The following is a 21,053-nucleotide window of genomic DNA, read 5'->3' as shown; positions in this document are numbered from 1 at the left end:
GCATTTTCCACTTTTAGTAACCCTTCATAGTGGCACTTCCACACATCTTTCTTCTCCGAGTCACAAAGTGCAAACATACATTCATCCATTCGCACACATTTCTCACCCACCACATCTCTATTCTCTCTAATACTCTGCCTTGCAATCCTGATGAATACCTCACACTTCTGGTCCTCATGCTGTAAAACATTAGTTTAGCTCTTCCTTTTGCTATGGAAACCTGTCATCCAGCTTCCCTTCTGGCTACATGATAGAATTCTTGGCTTCCACCATTTTTCCAGCCTTGTCTCTTTGCTTTTATAGCACTGTCTACATCCTCATTCCATGAAACATGTCACCCTTGGCCTGACTGGGACTTTGCACCAGCCACAGATTCGGTCTGTGGCCCTTGGTGGGTTGTCCTGCAGGAAATTCTAATTGTCCTTTTAAGCTAAATGTCCCCAACTCCTCCTCCTTCCTGTCAGAAACTTCCATTGGGATATCTCTACATTTTTGTCAGTTCGCTGGGACTTTGAGCTTCCGTAACCTTTTTCAGATTGGTTTATTTCTCCAAACCCCTCCAGCTCTGATTTTGAAATCATTAACTAGTAACCTATGTTGGGTTATACATTCTTCAACCTGGGTAAGACATTGCATTTGTAATCAGCCGTCTCATTGTCTGGTGAGGCTGTTATCAATTCAGCTTCTGTGCCCACCAGACTGATAGGTGATCAGATGGCTGGCCGGTTTCCTGAAGTTAGTGTTGCAGATCATCATGAGATCATTTACATCACAGAACTCCAGCAGCCTTGTTCCCTCCTCATTTCTAGAGCCATTTCTATAACCACCATGCACACCATGAAATCTGTGAGGGTGCTGCCCAACTTGTCTATGGAGGTTAACAGCCACAATAACCAAGCTGCTGTCATTTGTTGTTGTAGTCTGCAAAGGACCTTATAAAATTGGTCCTTCCAGTCATCAGCCAGCCCAGACTATAGGGCATCAGTTGAGATATATATATATATAAATAAACAATTGCAGCATGAAAGGTGTTTATGCGCCATTTAAAAGCATACATTCTGTGCACCACAGAATTTTCTCAGTGAACAGGTTGCAGTTTCAAAGCGATGAAAATATTTTAACAAATTAAATTTAAATGTTGATGTGAATCTAATGGTTTTTATGTTTTTAAATGGCGTATAAAAACATTCCATGCTGAAATTGTTTTTGTTTCAGCACATGATCTCAGATCAAGTCACTTGCTATGCAAGTACATGTCCGTAATATATATATCGATCAACATCAATGGAAATTGTAGCTGTGATACCAGTGCCGGTGGCACGTAAAAAGCACCATCCAATTGTGGACGTTGCCAGCCTCGCCTGGCCTCCGTGCCGGTGACACGTAAAAAGCACCATCCGATCGTAGCCGTTGCCAGCCTAGCATGGCCCCCGTGCCAGTGGCACGTAAAAAGCACCATCCGACCGTGGACGTTTGCCAGCCCCGTCTGGCACCTGTGCCGGTGGCATGTAAAAAGCACCCACTACACTCACGGAGGGGTTGGCGTTAGGAAGGGCATCCAGCCGTAAAAACATTGCCAGATCAGACTGGGCCTGGCGCAGCCTTCTGGCTTCCCAGACCCCAGTTGAACCATCCAACCCATGCTAGCATGGAAAGCGCACGCTAAATGATGATGATGATGAACTGAAAGAGCTACTAATAGATTCATGTTTTTATGATACTTGAACAGATATATTTATAAAATATGCCCTATATCTTAAAGCAATCTTTCAAGGTCTGTTTATGTGTTATGTATATTTTAAAAACAAGGACAGTGGACAGTAAGAAAATTTTTTAAAAATGTAAAAAACGTAAGGTTGGAACGTGAAAAATGAAACTGTTATAATGTGGATCCTCATCCTCTTGTATGTTCTTGTCGGCGCCGTAATATTCTGACTTTAAAGTGGCTGGATCATACCACTTTGTCACGTGGGAATGTTTGTTACTCCTCTGTTGAGTTTTTAATTTCTCTACGCGAAAAAAAATTTCAGCATCATCTGTGTGAATCGTTTGTTCTCTTGTGAAAAAATTTTTTTTTCAGGGTTGTCGGCATGAGTTGTTTATATCGTCATTGCCACTGTTATAACGAGGATCCTCATCCACTTGTATGTTATTATCGGCACCATAATATTCTTGTCCCCACTATTTATGTTGTGGTGGTATTCAGCATCTTATTATCTTTGACTGGTCTATCATGCAACCGCTGAGAGTTCTGCAATATAATAACTTTGAAACATCTACCTTGACAGTAATTCGAACTCGTGTATAACACATAACTGACACTGACTCCATCTGAGAACTCATACAATGACTCTACTGCTACTGACCTCCTACAACAACTGACTGTCTGACTTTATAGTGGCTGGTTCATACCACTTTGTCATGTGGGAAGGGGAGTACCATTTTCCCTACATCAGAAACAAAATCGATAAAAACTAAGATCCTCATCCTCCTTCATTGCAGAAAGTTCATTAAATATTTCTGGTTTACAACACAATAACAGAAAATATGTCAAAGTCTGCAAGGATCTTAGTTTTCTTGATTTCATTTCCTTTTTCTCATTCCATTTTTTGCACCAACCTTCTTCACATTTTTTCTTACTGTCCAGGGTCCTTACATAAGCAGAGACTGAAAGATTGCTTTAAGATACATGGCGTATTTTATAGATATTCCTGTTCAAGTAACATTGAAGCATGAAACTGTCGGTAGCTCTTTCAGTTGTGTATTTAAATTGATATTTATCTTTCACTGGATGGAGTAATTATCTCTCACCAGATGGAGTACTATTGGATCATTTTAGCATTTTTTCTATGTCAAGCAGTAAATTGCAGGCTGTGGTATATGACTGGTCAGAATGTTACCAATGGTTTCAGACTGAGACTATTACACTTGGGACTTATGGACAATTTTTGAGGTAGGCTGGCCAGACGTACATGGCCTATGACCTCTTTACTGCAGGGGTTAAATATATATAGATCTGGGTCACTCAGTAGTGGTAAAAATTGGAAGAAAAAGTGATGTAAAAATTAGAACAATTTCTTGGAAGGAAAGAAGAGCTGCCTCCCATGGGACGAATCTGATTTGGCCATGTAGTCACCTCCTTTTTCAGACTAGAGAATAGAAAACGTACACATGCACAGCTGACATCCTCCCATGGGAGGTAATTCTTCATTCTCTCCTGGAAAAGGTTAAAACTTTTCATCACTTTTTACATTTCAGTTTTAATCGTCACCAAGTGAACCATGACTGTATAAAAGAGGCCGTGCACTTCTAGTCAGCAAGTCTGAAAAGAGTCTCCAATGTTACTGGCAGAATTGTTGGCACTTCGTCTGTCCACATGTTCTGAGTTCAAATTCTGCCAAGGTTGACTTAGCTTTCCATCCTTTCAGGATCAATAAAATAAGTACCAGTTATGCACTGGGGTCGATGTAATCATCTTAACCCCTTCACCAACATTCTAGCTGTGTGCCAAAATTTGAAACCAATATTACCAAGAGCAATAGTCAGCACAAAGCCATTGGTAAACTTTGGACCATAACCTGGAATATACTGCTCAACAGAATAGAATTATAGCCATTCAGTTTTTCTCTTGGAGTATGCTTTTCTTTTCTGTCTTATTGACAGCTAACTGATGCATGGTGGTAGAATAAGGTTGATACGGCAGCCAAGGCTAAGAAACTGGCTTAGAAAGACTAGGAGGGTGGTGGCATTAATGATATGAATGCCGTCTTAGTATTGGGAGGTGTACTTGTCTAAAGATGGTGTGGAAAAGAGGAGATTGGCATATGTCCTGCAGCTCAAGGATCAGAGACAAGAAATGTTTTGGAATGATGAGGGCAACCTAACCATTAACAGAAGAAATTGGTGTGAAAGTGCTATTATGAAAGGCTGCTGAGCATAGAGATGCATGGGATAAACAGAGATTATCTCATGACCCAGTAGAGGGATTAGCAATTCAAGTTGACAGCAGTGTGGTAGATAAAGTAATCAAGGAAGGGAAAGCTGGGAGTTCATTAGGGATCACTGCTGAGATGCTTAAAATATCTGAGGAAGTGGAATATAAGGTTACCACCAGGATAGTTGGTCAAGTCATTCAGGAGGATGTCATATCCAGTGATTGGCCAAGCAGCTAGAAGGGAAAATGTGGTGCCTTAGAGAGAAGCAAGTGGAGGGTGTCAAACTTGTAGATCAAGTGATGAAGGTCACAAGAATAAGTCATTGCCCATCTTATCCTGATAGAATAGATCTGGATGAGATGCAGTAAGGTTTTGTCATCAGAGAAGGTACTGTAGATGTAGATGCAATCTTCCTAGTGAGGCAACTGCAGGAGAAATACCTGGCTAAGAATAAACTGCTATTCTTGGCTTTTGTTAATTTGGCAGAAGCATTTGACAAGGAACTGCATTCAGTAATTCAGTGGGTTCTAAGGAAACTAGGAGCTGATGAATGCCTTGTGCAAGTGATTCAAGCCATGTACAAGGATGCAGTAAGTAAAGTGAGAGTTGGCAACGGCTTCAAGACTGAAGTAAGACATTAAGGTTTCGTCCTCTCTTACTCATCATAGACTTACAAGCTATTACAGAATTACTTAAGACTGACTGTCCATGAGAATTCCTATTTGCTGGGAATCAAGTTCTCATAGCTGAATCTACAGGAGAATTAGAGAAGAAATTCCAGGTATGGAAGCTAAACCTGGAATTGAAGAGCCTTAAGGTAAATGTGGCAAAGAGGAAGGTGTTAGAAGGAAAGAAGACAGGAGCCTGATACCTTCAGGGAAACAGCCCTGCTCAATGCATAAAAAAGGGCTAAGTATAAATTCTGTACTCAATGTAATCTATGGACACACAGACATCGTGGAATTACTGGCAGACTATCCAAAAATGTAATCTTCATATGTGATAGATGCCCTGGAATAGTACCTACAAGCACACCAAACAGTTAACCCCTTAAATGCCTGGATAGCTCATTAAAAGTAGTTGGTAGCTTTTGTGACCCAGAAGATGTAATTAGCAAGGCAGGTGGTTGTTCTGAAGGTGAAGTGCTTCGCGGTATTTCGCCCGTCGCTACGTTCTGAGTTCAAATTCCGCCGAGGTCGACTTTGCCTTTCATCCTTTCTGGGTCGATAAATAAAGTACCAGTTATGCACTGGGGTCGATGTAATCGACTTATTCCGTTTGTCCTTGTTTGTCCCCTCTATGTTTAGCCCCTTGTGGGTAATAAAGAAACAGGTGATTGTTCTGAAAGTATAGTAGCTCAGGTAAGAAATGGTTAAAGTTCAGGAAGCTACCATCCACTGTAGACAAAGGTGAAGAGTGGATTGTACGATGCCTGTGTTAGAACTGCAATGCTGCATGGCAATGAGACATTGGCCTTGAGAAGAGTGGAAAGACATAAGTGAGCATACTCCCTTGAATGTACAAAGTGTGTGTGTGTGTGTATGTGAAAGAATTTGTACAAAAGTGCTGAGTGAAAAACTGGACATAAGAAGAATAAGATGTTGGGTTTAAGAAACAAAACTGTGACGCTATGTGAGACAGAGAACATTGTTTATGGTCTATTTTAGTTCGTCCAATCATGTGACACAATTCTGTCATGTGACATTTTCCTCTTCCCACATCTTTTATCTTTTTGCCAATTCCTATTCACCAATCGTGTAACACTTTATTGACTCCATCAGCTGACATTTTTTATACATTCTCATTTTATGATTTTATTCTTTCTCACCTCTTGGCGCTTGTTTCTGGTAGAATCTTATTCATTTATATGGTGTCCAATTGGAATTACATTTTACCATTTTACACTTCGTTTCGGAAATATTGCAATATTTTTCATTCGTTAATAAAATCATTATCTGAGCACAACATCAGTATTCATTCCTATGGCATAACAGTTGTCTGGTCACGTGAGGACAACTGTATAAGGGAATGCCAATCACTTGATGTAGCTGAAACTTGCAGAAGGAGACTTAGGAAGACGTGGGATGAAGTGGCTGACTTCAAGACCCTGAGCCTTACAGAGATGACAAAAGATTAGGATCTCTGATGATAGGAGGTTCTTGAAACGAACCCCCACCCCTCCTCAGTGAAACCAAGTTCTGTAACTGCTGTGTTTCATGCTCTCCATCCATGTTTCAATGATTCGTCCCCTCTCTCCCAAGCATAATACCTGCCTCTTTCCCCCTCCCTGGCAGCTGTATTATCTTTACTACTCCTGCCCCTCAAACCCATCTCCACTCCCTCTTCTGCATCCCTCCATCTTCACCACTTCATGGTTCTTTGTTCATTCATCCTTCAATCCTACCCATTTTGTCCCTCCCCCCCCATTCCCTCATGCAATCTTGCAACCTACCCACACACCCACTTCTAATTGTGCCTTGTGGAGCTACCTGGGTACCTCATTGCCATTTTCTTTTGCAGCTCCTACTGATCTCTCTCTCTCTCTTTCTCTTACAAGAACCTGTTTGACCCCCACTCCACTTCTCATAGTAGTCCCCTAGCATGAAGCTGCCTCCACCCAACCTCCCCTAGGGGTGCATAGTCTTGCAAAATGCACAGTGATCTCAATGGTGCTGGTGTCATGGAAAAGAGCACCCAGTCCACGTTTCTATAGCCCCAGGCCAACCAAAGCCTTGTCAGTGGATTTGGTAGATGGAAACTGAAAGAATCTCATTTTGTATATATATCATCATCATCGTTTAGCGTCCGCTTTCCATGCTAGCATGGGTTGGACGGGTCAACTGGGGTCTGTGAAGCTGGAAGGCTTCGTCAGGCCCAGTCAGATCTGGCAGTGTTTCTACGGCTGGATGCCCTTCCTAACGCCAACCACTCCGCGAGTGTAGTGGGTGTTTTTTACGTGCCACCTGCACAGGTGCCAGACAGAGCTGGCAAACGGCCACGAACGGATGGTGCTTTTACGTGTCACCGGCACGGGGCCAGGCGATGCTGGCAACGGACACGAACGGATGGTGCTTTTACGTGCCACCGACACGGAGCCAGACAGAGCTGGCAAACGGCCACGAACGGACGGTGCTTTTACGTGTCACCGGCACGGGGGCCAGCCGAGGCTGGCAACGGACACGAACGGATGGTGCTTTTACGTGCCACCGACATGGGGCCAGACAGAGCTGGCAAACGGCCACGAACGGATGGTGCTTTTACGTGCCACCGACACGGGGCCAGACAGAGCTGGCAAACGGCCACGAACGCACCGGCACGGGGCCAGGCGAGGCTGGCAACGAACACGATCGGATGGTGCTTTTACGTGCCACCGACACGGGGCCAGGCAGAGCTGGCAAACGGCCACGAGCGAATGGTGCTTTTTACGTATCACCGGCACAGGTGCCAGATGAGGCTGACAGTGGACACGAACGGATGGGTCACTTAACCCCTGCTTTCTGATATATGATTTGATTTTGATTGTTCTCACTGGTCTTGCCGGGTCTTCTCACGCACAGCATACTTCCATAGGTCTCGGTCTCTGGTCATTTCCTTGGTGAGACCTAGAGTTCGAAGGTCGTGCTTCACCACCTCGACCCAGGTTTTCCTGGGTCTACCTCTTCCACAGGTCCCCTCAACTGCCAGGGTGTGGCACTTTTTCACACACCTATCTTCGTCCATTCTCACCACATGACCATACCAGCGCAATCGTCTCTCTTGCACACAACATCTGATTCCTCTTAGGTCCAACTTTTCTCTCAAGGTACTTACACTCTGTCGACTATGAACACTGTCATTACACATCCAACGGAGCATACTGGCTTCGTTTCTCGTGAGCTTACGCATGTCCTCAGCAGTCACGGCCCATGTTTCACTGCCATGTAGCATGGCTGTTCGTACACATGCATCATACAGTCTGCCTTTTACTCTGAGCGAGAGGCCTTTAGTCACCAACAGAGGTAAGAGCTCCCTAAACTTTGCCCAGGCTATTCTTACTCTAGCCGTTACACTTTCAGCACCCCCACTACTGACTTGGTCACCAAGATAATGGAAGCTATCAACTACTTCTAGTTTTTCCCCCTGGAAAGTGATGGAAGTTGTTTTCTGCAGATTTTCAGAGGTTAATGCTCCCGAGCATCTGCCACATACAAAAACCATCTTCCTAGTTAGCCTTCCTATGACATTGCTGCACCTCTTATGTGTCCATAGCTTACACTTGGTGCATCTTATAGAGTTTCTACCTACACCTTTTCTACAGATCGAGCAGGGCCATCTACCTGAAGGCGTTTGTGATTTGTCTACCTTCCTACTTATTAGGACTTTGGTTTTAGCTAGGTTGACTCTAAGGCCCTTCGATTCTAAACCATGCTTCCACACCTGAAACTTCTTCTCCAGTTCTGATAATGACTCAGCAATTAGAGCAAGGTCATCAGCATAGAGGAGCTCCCAGGGGCATCCTGTCTTGAATTCCTCCGTTATTGCCTGGAGGACTATGATAAATAGGAGGGGGCTGAGGACTGAGCCTTGGTGGACCCCTACCTCTACCCGGAATTCTTCACTGTACTCATTTCCAACCCTCACCTTACTAGCAGCGTCCCTGTACATGGCTTGCACAGCTCTCACTAACCATTCATCTATTCCTAGTTTCCTCATTGACCACCATATGAGGGATCGGGGGACCCTGTCAAAGGCTTTCTCCAAGTCAACAAAAGCCAGGTACAAGGGCTTATCTTTGGCTAGGTATTTCTCCTGCAGCTGCCTTACCAGGAATATAGCATCAGTGGTACTTTTCCCTGGCACGAAACCAAACTGCATCTCATCTAAACTAACTCTCTCTCTAATTAGTTGGCTTATGACCCTCTCTGTAACCTTCATCACCTGATCCAACAGCTTGATACCTCTGTAATTATTTGTATCTAGGGCATCACCTTTACCTTTGTAGCAGTTGACTATTATACTGCTACACCAGTCATTGGGTATGACTCCTTCATGTATCACCTGATTAACTATACAGGTGACTAGGCTATAGCCGACACTACCAGATATTTTGAGCATCCCTGCAGTGATACCTGATGGGCCTGGGGCTTTCCCTGTCTTCATGCTTCTAATTGCCTTAGCTACTAAGGAACTATCAACCCTGATAGCTGGTCCCTCTGTTGGGTCAACGTTCGGCAGACTCTCTTTATCCCATTCATTTTCTTTATTCAGCAACCTTACATAGTGGCGTCTCCAAGCCTCTCTCTTTGCATCCTCGTTTAGCGCAAGTGAACCATCTTCCATGCGAACACACTTCTCTCCCACCACATCACAATTCTCTCTCACACACTGTCTTGCAACGCGAAACACCTCCAGTCTTTGGTCCTCACGGCGCAGAACATTGGCAAATTTTTTCTTATCTGCTTCCCCTCTGGCTAAATAAACCTGTCTCCTAGCTTCCCTTTTAGCAGTCTGATATATATATATATATATATATATAATATATATATATATATACACAAATACATGTGTTCGTGTCTTTGTGACCCCACCTTAGCTCGACACCCTGTGCTGGTGTGTTTATGGAGGGGCTCTCATTTGCCATGAGGCAATTCTGCAAATTTTGTGGAAGTTGCACAAGAAATTTGTCTTGTGTGGTATTTATATGTTTATTCCCCCCCCCTTTTTTTCATTCAAATTCATGTCATTGGCCACTCTGCATTATTTCTCTTGGCTCATTTTTTGTTTTAAATTTATTTAGAATTTGTATAAAGCCATCTGACCCATGCAAGCATGGAAACATATACGTTTAAAGGATTACATATCTGTCATACATATAGCGGTGGTGCCCCAGCATGGCCGCGCCCTTTGGGCTAAAACATTTTAATGGATTTTAAGGATATATATGATGGACTCTCATCAAAGACAACATATAAGTGTTCAGCTTTTGCTGAATGAGCTGCACAAATGATTTGCTTATAGTGATCAAATGTTCATGCCACACAGCCAACCCATCCCGCCATCAAATCGATGTCACCTGAACAGGTGCACGGTGTACCATGCCTCAGGTGTTGAAGTGTTTTGCTGAAGAACACAACACAGAGCCCGGTCTAGGAATTGAAACCATGATCTCATGACCTTGAGTGCAACGCCCTAACCACTAGACCAATTATATCATCATCATCATCATCATTTAATGTCTGTTTTCTGTGTTGGCATGGGTTGCACAGTTTGACCAGAGCACCCGGTTCCAGTCTGATTTGACATGGTTTCTATGGCTGCATGCCCTTCCAAACGCCAACCACTATACAGTGTGCTGGGTGCTTTTTATATGGCACCGGTGCCATTATGTTCTGCTTGTAGTGATGCTGGCACAAGTGCATTTACATGAAGCCAGCATAGGTGCCTTTTTACATGGCCCAGGCACATGCTTTCACAGGTGCTTTTTATGTGGCACTGGCACAGACAGGGCTCCTGCGCATTCAATGAGCTTCTGCACAGTTTCCATCCACTATATTCACTCACAAGGCCATTGGTTGGCCCAAGGCTATAACTGAAGACACTTGCCCAAGGTGTTGCCCATTGAGACTGAACCGAAAACCACACGGTTGCAAAGCATGCTTCTTTACCAATTATGCTGAATAATTATGTAAAGCTATTTCACACCGACTCCTTTTCTTTTTGCCTCTCATTGCATCTTACTATTGACTCCTGACAACTCATTCACAATCTTACACCTTTTACCAATTTACAGTAATTAGCTTGTTAATCATTGTCTTAGCTGAACATTAAAAGTTCGTTTGACAAACTTGGTCTTCTCTGTCTCGTAAAAGGCAGCTCTGAAACACTCACTGACGTGTGACCCACATCACATAACAACAAAGTTTCCTTGAGCTTATTCTCTCTTGCAGTTGTGCACTTTTTGCAGCAAGAGCATCATCATCTTCATTTAACATCCATTTTCCATGCTGGCATGGGTTAGGCAGTTTGACAGGAGCTGATAAGCCAGAGAGCTGTACCAGGCTCCAGTTGTCTGTTTTGGCTTAATCTCTACAGCTGGATGCCCTTCCTAACACCGATCACTTTACAGAGTGAAGTGGGTACCTTTTACATGTCTCCAGCACTGGCCATGACTAGGGTTCCACCTAGTTTGTCGTGTCTTCTCAAGCACAGCAAATTACCAGAAGTCTCAGTCACTTGTATTTACTTCCGTGAGACTCAACAACGAAGGATCATATTTCACAACCTTGTCCTACATCTTCCTGGGTCTACGTCTTCCACTGGTTCCCTCCACAATTAGAGACCAACACTTCTTTACGCAGCTGTCCTCGTCCATATGCATCACATGACCATACCAGAACAGCCTTCTTTCTTCTTGTACCCGATCTTTCTCTTTTGACAAAATGTGCACAGGCAAGGTTTTCAATTAAAGCAATTTATTTCATAATGAAGTGCAGGTGTGTGGCAAGAAACTTGCTTCCCAACCACACAGTTTCAGGCGTGACCCGTCTTTTCATCTGATGTCACTTTGTCCAACGTCACTTCATCTACGTCTTTTTGTCCGATGATATTTTTGTCCAACAACTTTTTGTCCAATTTTAAATAAACTCTTTGGAAAACAAGGTGAACATCAAAATCAAATAATCATTGAGAATTTTATTGATAGGGTTCAAGGAAAATCAATTTTTCTTGTTGACCAATCTTTTGAGGCATTCAGTTATTCTTTGATATCGTGTACATGAATTTGATGGATCCCCTCGAATTTGGGCCATTTTTCCTTGAATGAACCCTTCCTCTTCTTTCAGAGCTTTTCTAGCATTTAACAAATCTACATCAGTTGGATGGAAGTGCTCACCAAATGAATTTCAGCTCCTTGTTTTCCATTACCATGTGAATTCCACATTGAACCCAGCCTTCTTTTCTCATATCCCCCATATTCTTTTCCTAGTTTTGTGTTGCTTGAATGAAAGTCGTAGATGTAATTACTTTCATCAACTACTTTTCTTTTAGTTTGGTCAATACTATGAACTTCGGGATTGGTAAATTAAAATTGCGTACACTAAATTTGCAGCACTCTCTATAGACAGCACCATACTTAAGAGAGAGAAAGTAAAACTTAACATAGGATTGTTATTATCGTTCATTTTCCTTCTCTAACGAGGCTCGTTATAGTTCTGTGAATATACCATTAGATACTTCATCTTGTTTTCTAAAGTGTTTATTTAAAACTGGCCAAAGAAAATCCACCACAATAAACTCTGTCCAACCCATGCAAGCATGCAAAAGTGGACATTGAAGATGATGGTTGCTCATGGATGCACACACTTTGCAGAGTTTACTATTTTCTGCACACAGCTACATCAAAAAAATTAAAGCAAACGTTGCTGATAGGTGAAGGCATGGCTGTGTGGTAAAGAAGCTTACTGCCCAACCATGAAGTTCCAGGTTCAATCCCATGTGTCACTGGCTAAGTGTCTTCTACTATAGCCTTTGGGCTGACCAAAGCATTGTGAGTAGATTTGGTAGATGGAAACTGAAATCCCAATGTATATACTAGGGGATGCCGAAAATTTCCTGGCTTCAAGGGAAATTATGAAAGGCCAGGTTGGAGGCCTAATCTTCCAAGTTCTTTTACAGGGCTTAGAAAAACTGAAGGGCCACTGCAATAAGTGTTTGAATGTGAGAAGGGAATATGTTGGACAAAATAATAATTAACTGAACCTCTTATATTTTCTTTTACCCAAAGCCAGGAACCTTTCAACAACCCCTCGTGTGTATGTGGTAAGAAATTTGCTTCCCAACCACATGGTTCTGGGTTCAGTCCCACTGTGTGGCACCTTGGGCAAGTGTGGGCTGACCAAAGCTTCATGAGTGGATTTGGTATAGAAAACCTGGAAGACCATCATGTGTGTGTGTGTGTCTGTCCGTCCCCACCATCGCTTGACAACGATGCTGGTGTGTTTATGTCCCCGTAACTTAGCAGTTTGGTGAAACAGACCGATAGAATAAATACTAAGCTTACAAAGAATAAGTCCTGGGGTCGATTTCGACTGAAACCCTTTCAGGCAGTGCTGGAGTCAAATGACTGAAACAAGTAACAGAAAGTACATATGTGTTATGTGTGTGTATATTTGTCCCCCACCAACGCTTAACCAGTGTTGGTATGTTTACATCCCTTTAACATTAGCAGTTAACAGAAAAGGCTTATCAGTTTACAAGTACTGTGGTCATTTCAAGTAAACATTCTTGAAGGCAAGACCCAGCTTGACCAATGGTCAGTGACTGAAACAAGTAAAAGGGTGAGCAAGGCTCTATTTGGTGGCTATATTCAGCAACTTGTACAGCCGAGATGTAGATGCTTGATTCACTTAGAATATAAATCTGAAAACAACAAAATGTGCCCCAGCATGGCCAAGGTCCACTGACTGAAAGGAGTAGAATAAATAAAAAAAAAATAAAAGAATGCATTTTATATATTTTAATTGTTGATCTTTATACAGAAAACTTTTACAACTGAACAGATATACCAATAATTTGCTGTTATAGTTGATCTGTAGTTCAATTAACAGACACACCAACAAACAGTTCCTGATTTACAATGAAAGTTCGTTTCCCCACCCCCTAGAAATCTTCCTAGAATTCTTTTCCCCCACCCCACACCAAAGAGGTGAAATTGGAAATGTCCAATAAATTCTTTGTTTTTCTGGTGAATTTTGCAGAGAAATTTCCTGTTTAAGTTGGTTACAATAACTTTAATGATTGTTGAGGTAGAGGAAAATGCTACCAAAACAGTTTCACAGAATGTTTTAAAATATTGTTTTGTGTAAAAAAAAAAAAATCAAAAATGTCAAAATAATTATGAAAACAATCTGAAGTTTTCACATTAGTTTAAAAAAAAAAAGTGTTTGTGTCTCCCTTTTTCTATGTGAACATGAGCTGGACGGAACTTTAAAACAAAAGATCGACCTCATTTTTGACATGGAATGGAGAACACCGTTGTAAGAACTGGTCTGAAGAAATACTAACTGCTGAGAGTGACAGACTAACATCTTTGTATTTCACTGTTCCATCATGGTCATCTGCAGGCACTAGTAAACTAAATTTGATGACCTTTAAGGTTTGGACATGTTTCAAAGGTCATTAGAGAGAGGGGTGGCCAAACTACTCGAGATGGTCAGTGAAAGAAAAAAATCTCTGGTTCCAGAATGAGAAGCCGGATTCTAGTATTGTTAGTGGTTAGGTTAAAGATTACAGTTATTGTGGACAAAGGTCAGAATGGATGTGGACTGTTAAGAGTGGACACTTAGGAAAGATTTATGGATAAGAGAAAAAAATTTCCCATTATAAAAAGTAGACACTTAGAAAAGATTATTTAGGGATAAGAGAAAAAAAATTCCCATTATAAAATTTAGAAAATTTTTTGAAATATTTAATGAATAAAAATGGTATTTAGGGAGACAAATATATTTGCTATTAATGGGGTTGATCTTTTAGTTAGAAATATCGGTAGAGTTAACAGATTCTGTCTTTTTGAAAATGTAAGATAACCTGCGAATCACAATTTTTAAATTTCTTTTTCTGCGGTATCAAAAGGAAAAATTATTAAAAAATGAATGAATAAAATTTGGCCAGGGAAAATATCACACATTTTTGCTCAAGTAAAAGTATTTTAAAAGATTTCTTGGAATATAACTTATTGTGTTGATATTTATTGAAGGTAACTGAAGATTTGGTCCAAATTATCACAAGAATTGGCGCCGTTTTGCGAAACAATTGAAACTCATTGAATTTTGTTTGTTTTGACAGGAATGTAGTAATACTGAAGGCAGGCTCAATGTATTCCTCAGAAATACCTTCCTGCTAGTCTTGGCATGGTCTCGAGTTGAGCATGAAAATTCAAATCAATTTCTGTGTAAGCCGAAAGTTATTTGACAGTTTCTTAGTACCGATTTTTTTTTTTATTTCGTATAGCAAAGCATAACATTGGCTTAAGCCAATGATACAAGAAGGTAACTAAATTCCCAGCAACTTATGGAAAACAAGTTCTCGCTTTTACAATTTAAATAGTTTTGAGTATTCAAAAGGCTTCTTTAAAAGTTTTATCAAAGCTGCTCAAATGTTTTAAAATCTCATTACTGTCAGATATATGTATATATATATATATATATATATGTATGTATATATATATATACACACACACACACACATATATCTAACAAGATTTTTTTTTTTTCAAATAAAAATGTTAAAACTTGAGCAAATTAAAATCATTTGGATTAATTACTGTACTTTTAATGAAGATAAGATTTGTTAAAATTGAAGAACGAAACCTGAAGCTAATTAATATACATTAAGAATGGAATGTTTCTGGTTTTAGAGCCCCCTCCCGTCAATTGTTCCTCTGGATATAAAATTCCCCAGAGCACAAAACCCATCGTCTCAGCTGATCTAATATTTAGAATACAAGAAATAAATTACAAAAATATATAAATTAAAAAAAAAAAACCCACTTTTTTGTTTTAATTCAGCCCCCAAATCAATTAAAAAATAGATTTGAAATTGAATTGTGTGATAACAAAATAATTTACAAGATTCAGTGTGTTATTTAGGATAAACAGAAGGAAACTCATGTAAACGTTATGGTGGTATAAGGCTGAAGAAGTTGATAAATTAACAAAAAGGTATAAAAGACCGAAAGGAGAAAGGGTGTGGTGTGGATATATAAATTAGTGGAGAGTTATGGATGTTTTTTTTGCACCGTTTTCGAAGTTGGTTCATTCATTCTGATTCACTGATATTATAAAAAGAGATTTGGAAGAAAATATCACATATGTACAACATAATAAAAAAAAAAAAAAGTTTTTGTTTTCCTGTGTGTGGTGTGTTTATATATGTTTATACATATATATTGTTGATTCTGTTAGAGAAAATATAAATAGTTGGAGATAAAAATTAAAAAAACAAATATCTGTGGTGGTTGTATCAAAGTAGTTTCTTATCAAATATTTCTTCCCTTAAGTAATTTCTTTACTATTTCTAAACACTTTAAAGATTTCTGCAAATAGATATCAATATTTTGGGTTCTGACAAAAGATGAAATGTGGAATCTTTAATTCTACACTGCCATAAATCTACCAAAAATACAAGATGAATAATAATTATTATTATTTCTCACAGTGGCACTAAGCTTAAAATTGTAAGGAAAGGGTCACAATTGATAGGATCAACCCCAGCATTTCACAGGTATTTATCCTTGGAAGGATGAAAGGCAAAGTTGATCTTGCGTGATTTGAACTGAAAATCTTTAAAGTAAAAAGCAATCACAGTAAGACCATTTATATTTCACTTCTTAAAACCATAGTGCCTTAATACTTAATTCCATCACCTCAGTATATGACTGGTATAGCCCAATATGCAGCATTTAGCTCATCATAGCTCTAACCCACCACCCTAAGGAATAATATTTCATGTGATTATCATTTTTAAAAAATCTCTGTCTTTGTACTAATTATTTGTATTGATTAATTCGTTGAATTAAATTGTTGCACTAACGACTACTAATGCTCTGAATTGGTTAAAACATTGGAAATATGGAAATTGCGAGAGAATGTCTGTGAGAAATGTCTGGAGTGTGAATTGCAGAAGTTCTGCTAAATTGGCACAGCACTGAATGACCTTAGGATCAAACAACTTGTATGTATATGTGTGTGTGTGTGTATATATATACATATATGTGATAGAATGTGTGTAATATTTCAATGAAACAAGACATCTCTCTAGTACATCCTATTTCATATACATATATATACATGTGTATATATAAAACAGTATTTACAGCAACCATTTCAGATATGAGCTGGGTGTATAAAATATCTTTACTAATTACATCTTCATGTCCAAATGAGTTGGTAAAACACAAAACCTTTCACATGTTACTGTTTTTTTAGGTGTTATCTGTGTGCCGTTGGGGTTCTGGGACGAAGAGGGGTCTTTGGGGTTGAAGACTTTGGTGTGGATGGCAGGCGCCGTTGTGCACCCATCCTCTGTGCAACTGGTGTTGTACTTCGGGATGTGTTTGGTGTCGTACTGTTGGGTCTGGCTGGTGTCGTACTGCTGGGTCGGACCGGTGTGGTTCCTGGTGTCGACAGTTTCGAGTTACTGCTATTCATCGTTGGAGTCTTTGGCCGAGAATTTCCTGTTTGTAATCCAGGAGACTTTGGCGTCCGGGAAGACTTAGTGGTGGACAGATTATGGGACGAAGTACTCAGCCGTTTGCTGCGACTCAGGTTTCCATTGGAGCCTGGTGATTATTTGATAGAAATTGAAGGATTTAAAAAAATAGCAAATCAAGGATTGAGAATTTTTCAGTTTTTGATTCGTTAAATTAGATTAAAAACTTAATGGACATTTCTAGAAATTTATGAAGCAGTTGCAAGCAAGAGTAATTATTTTACTTTAAAAATAGTGGGATTACATTAGCTAATTATAATTAGTGGAATTAAAATGACACTTTAACTGTTAAGCGTTTAAGAACAAATTATCTGCAAAGTAAGTCATTCCTCATGAAATGCCTGAGTTGTATCAGTGTGTACTGGTGCCACAAGGGCATCCAGCCATAGAAACCACAACCAGTGTGAAAACATTGCTGCATGACAGATCACGTCAACCCATTCCAACATGACAGTGAAATGAGGATTCAAAGAGAGAAGAAAAGTTACATTTAGTTTCAATTTCAAAAGCATTTAACACATTTAAACAAATTCAATTAGCAAAGTATTTTGATATAATCTAGACTTTTGTGAACACCTCTGTCATAACATCTGAAAATATTTCTCATGATATGAGAGAGGAGGGGAAATAAGATTGCGTGATGTTAATGCCTTTCTTAACATCATCAGTGAATGATAAAAAGTATAATGGCAGTGTACTTGTTGACCTTTACTACATTTTAATGCATGCCAAAATGGTACTTTAATGCACAATAATTTCAGGAAAATTAACTAAAATTTAGCAGACAAAATAAGTAAAAATTAAAGTTTTATATCTTAGAAATAAATATTTAATGAGTGTAAATGAAAATATTAGAAAATCAAAAATAACATTTTTGGAAATAATATTTAATTAAAATGTTAAGAACAACAAGAAACAAAATTTGAAAATATATAAAAATACAACAATCATGCAGAAAGGAGAAAGTGAAACGAAAGGCAAGCAGCAAGATGGCAATGACGATGGGGGGAGAATAATGAAAATGCAGAGGGAGGTGACAAGGCAAAAAACATGCTACCTACCAACATCGGAATGGTCATAGGGAGAGTTGTTACCAGCAGCTGACAGATTAATCATAGACGAACCCACTTTAGAACGTCTTAACGATGGAGAACCATAACTGCCGGCTAGAAAATGTTAGGAGTCTAGCATGTTAGTAGAGAGTTGAGTGTAGAGAACATTGAAGAATAACAACAGAACATTCAACAAATAATGGTCATAACAGAATTCCAAGAATTCAGGAAGGTTTGAATAGCAGAATAATAGTCATTCAAGAATAATGGAATTCAATGAAAATAGAATTGATGAGTAAAAGAATTGAAAAAGAATAAAGTTCTAGAATAATAGAATTCAGTATTAATCAAGTTGAAGAATAACTGAATTCTAGAATAATAGAATTCAAGAACAATGGTATTATAGGAACATTGCATGGAGGAGACAGAAAAGCTAACAGAATGGAACTGTGTATAGAGAGAATGGTGAGGAATTATCAGATTAAGATAAAATTCTATGTATTATAATAATAGGGATAATGCTATAAAAGAAAAATGGTCAAATTGATTCCTGATAATCGTATATGGAATTTATTATTATTTTATTAAAGACAGCAAGCTGGCAGAATATTTAGAACAGTAGCATTTCTTCTGAATCATTGTGTTCTAAGTTCAAATTCTAACAGTGTCGACTTTGTCTTTGATCCTTCTGGAGTCAGTGACACAAACTAACCCCCACCTCAAATTTACTGGCCTTGTGCCAAAATTGGAAACAATTATTTCTTTCATTATTATAAAATATATATTTCTAGCCTTGTTCAAAAATAATATTGAGATTAATACCCTTCTTCCCTGAAACAGAATCTTAGATATAACATTCATAAATGAAATTCAATTCATATGTTTTGTAGTATGTTGAGTAATTCTTCTCATATACACCTATTGTCTCATGTTTATATTACCAGACGGTATACTATATATATTTCGTTTTTGGATTTGGTTTGCAAGATTCTTTATGTGAGTTTGCGTGTTGAAGCATATTCTGTTGTGTCTGGGGAGAGTCATTTTCTTTTTGTGTCTTATCATTTAACACACACACTGGTAAAATTTCCACTTATTTCTTATTTTTACTTTCCTAAAATTTTTGTTGCGTCTTGACTACTGAAAGGGTTGCAAGTGTTGACTGTTGAAAAGGTTGCAAGACGCAACGAAAAATTTTAGGAAAATTAAAATACGAAATAAGTGGAGATTTTACCAGTGAGTGTGTTAAATTAAAAGGCACAAAAAGACAAACACAACAGAATATAATATATATATATATATATAATATATATATATAAATAAAAGAAATTAAATAAATGACAAGGAAATAAGAAATGAATGTACTTCATTAGCTTACAGCTGTTTCTGCTATGAGATGCAATGTATCACCATATCGCTTCACCAGAGTTTCAGAAATGAAGCTTGGATTTATGTATAAATGCTTTCCCAAATAGAATCGCACTTCATTTTTGAAGCAATGATGAAGCAAAGAAGAATAAAGTTCTAGAATAATAGAATTCAAGAACAATGGTTTTATAGAACATTGCATTGCATGGAGGAGACAGAAAAAGCTAACAAAATGGAACTGTGTACGTGTCTATCTATCTATATATATATAGAGAGAGAGAGTTGAGAAATTATCAGAGTTTGTAGTAAAAACAGAGATTAAGATAAAATTGTATATCTTTATACTAGGGTTTAATGCAATAAAAGAAAGGCACAAGCACTAAACTATGAAGTTCACAACATAATCTCTTCTTCCTGTGTCATTCATTTAATTTCTCATTATTGCTCTATACTCGACTGACGTTTTCTACCGTCTGTCTATACAGAGTTCCAACATCAGGTAATTAACATCACTTTGTCCAAGCAAAATAATAAACAATATTACTGTTTGACTTTCACTGACATTCAGCCGAGACACTATCAAGGTTGAAAACCTAATCCTTCAGTTCTCGCTAAGAATTAAAATCCCAAAATTGTTTCAGAGCAAGACCCTATAACTATAATTTTTTTATTTTTTTTACCCTGAAATTACTCAACTCTGCCATCTGCTAAATTATAAAACCCCTGATTATAAAACTCAGCTGGTTTAACTAGTTTGGGAGGTTTTGTGTTCCATTGTATATTGCACCAACACCACTGTTGAAATCGTTAACGTACTGAACTAGTGTACTAAATCACCCAACACTCTACTGCACGGAAGACAAACTCACATGCAGTACAGTACTAAAAGCCAAGAAGCCAGTAACATAGACAACTGCTGAAAACAATAAGTGTGGATTACACTGAAGAAAAATGCTACAGAATTGATCTTCATCATTTAACATCCATCCTCCATGCTGGCATGGCTTAATCGGTTTGACTGGAGCTGCACCAGGCTCCAGTTGTCTGTTTTGGCATGGTTTCTATGGCTGGATGCCCTTCCTGATGCCAACCATTCCGAAGAGTGTACTGGGTGTCTTTTACATTGTCACCAGCACAGGTGCCTTTTATGTGTCACTGGTCACAACCACAATTCTGCTTGGCTTGACCTGTCCTCTTCAACCACAGCAAATCACCAAAAGGCTCAGTCATCGCCTCCATGAGACTCAACAATTGAAGATCGCCTTCCACCACCTCATCCTGGGCCTACCTCTTTTACAGGTTGCCTCCACAATCAGAGAATTGTTGAAAGAAATCAATAATCTATATCGGTAAGGCAGTGAGTTGGCAGAATTGTTTGCACACCAGACGAAATGCTTAACGGCATTTCACCTGTCCTTACATTCTAAGTTCAAATTCTGCCAAGGTCTACTTT

At 39.2% G+C, this 21,053-nt stretch overlaps 1 protein-coding gene and 1 long non-coding RNA gene across 8 annotated transcripts in view; both read right to left on the bottom strand.

The window, feature by feature from the left end:
- Positions 1–13,413: 13,413 nt before the first annotated feature.
- LOC118767543 lies at positions 13,414–15,100 on the bottom strand. The gene is made up of 2 exons (XR_005003462.1): positions 14,309–15,100; positions 13,414–14,252 (listed from the first exon to the last, which is right to left on the bottom strand). It is a non-coding gene; the product is annotated as an uncharacterized LOC118767543 (long non-coding RNA).
- A 938-nt stretch (positions 15,101–16,038) lies between these two features.
- Positions 16,039–21,053, bottom strand: part of LOC115223170 (microtubule-actin cross-linking factor 1) — a 342,500-nt gene continuing 337,485 nt past the window's right edge. For 5 of the 7 annotated variants that reach the window (XM_036512282.1, XM_036512278.1, XM_036512280.1 and 2 more), the window contains 2 exons: positions 18,242–18,346; positions 16,039–17,250 (listed from right to left, as the gene is read on the bottom strand). In XM_036512282.1, coding sequence (XP_036368175.1) covers positions 16,901–17,250; positions 18,242–18,346 — 455 coding nt within the window. In that variant the 3' untranslated portion in view covers positions 16,039–16,900. The remainder of the gene's footprint in view (positions 17,251–18,241; positions 18,347–21,053) is intronic. The other 2 variants (XM_036512283.1, XM_036512281.1) reach the window with 1 other exon arrangement.

This window comes from Octopus sinensis, linkage group LG22 (genome assembly GCF_006345805.1).
Source record: "Octopus sinensis linkage group LG22, ASM634580v1, whole genome shotgun sequence".
NCBI classification, from domain to species: domain Eukaryota; kingdom Metazoa; phylum Mollusca; class Cephalopoda; order Octopoda; family Octopodidae; genus Octopus; species Octopus sinensis.
Note: the sequence above shows the minus strand (reverse complement) of the source record. Positions and strands in the feature narration are given on the sequence as shown.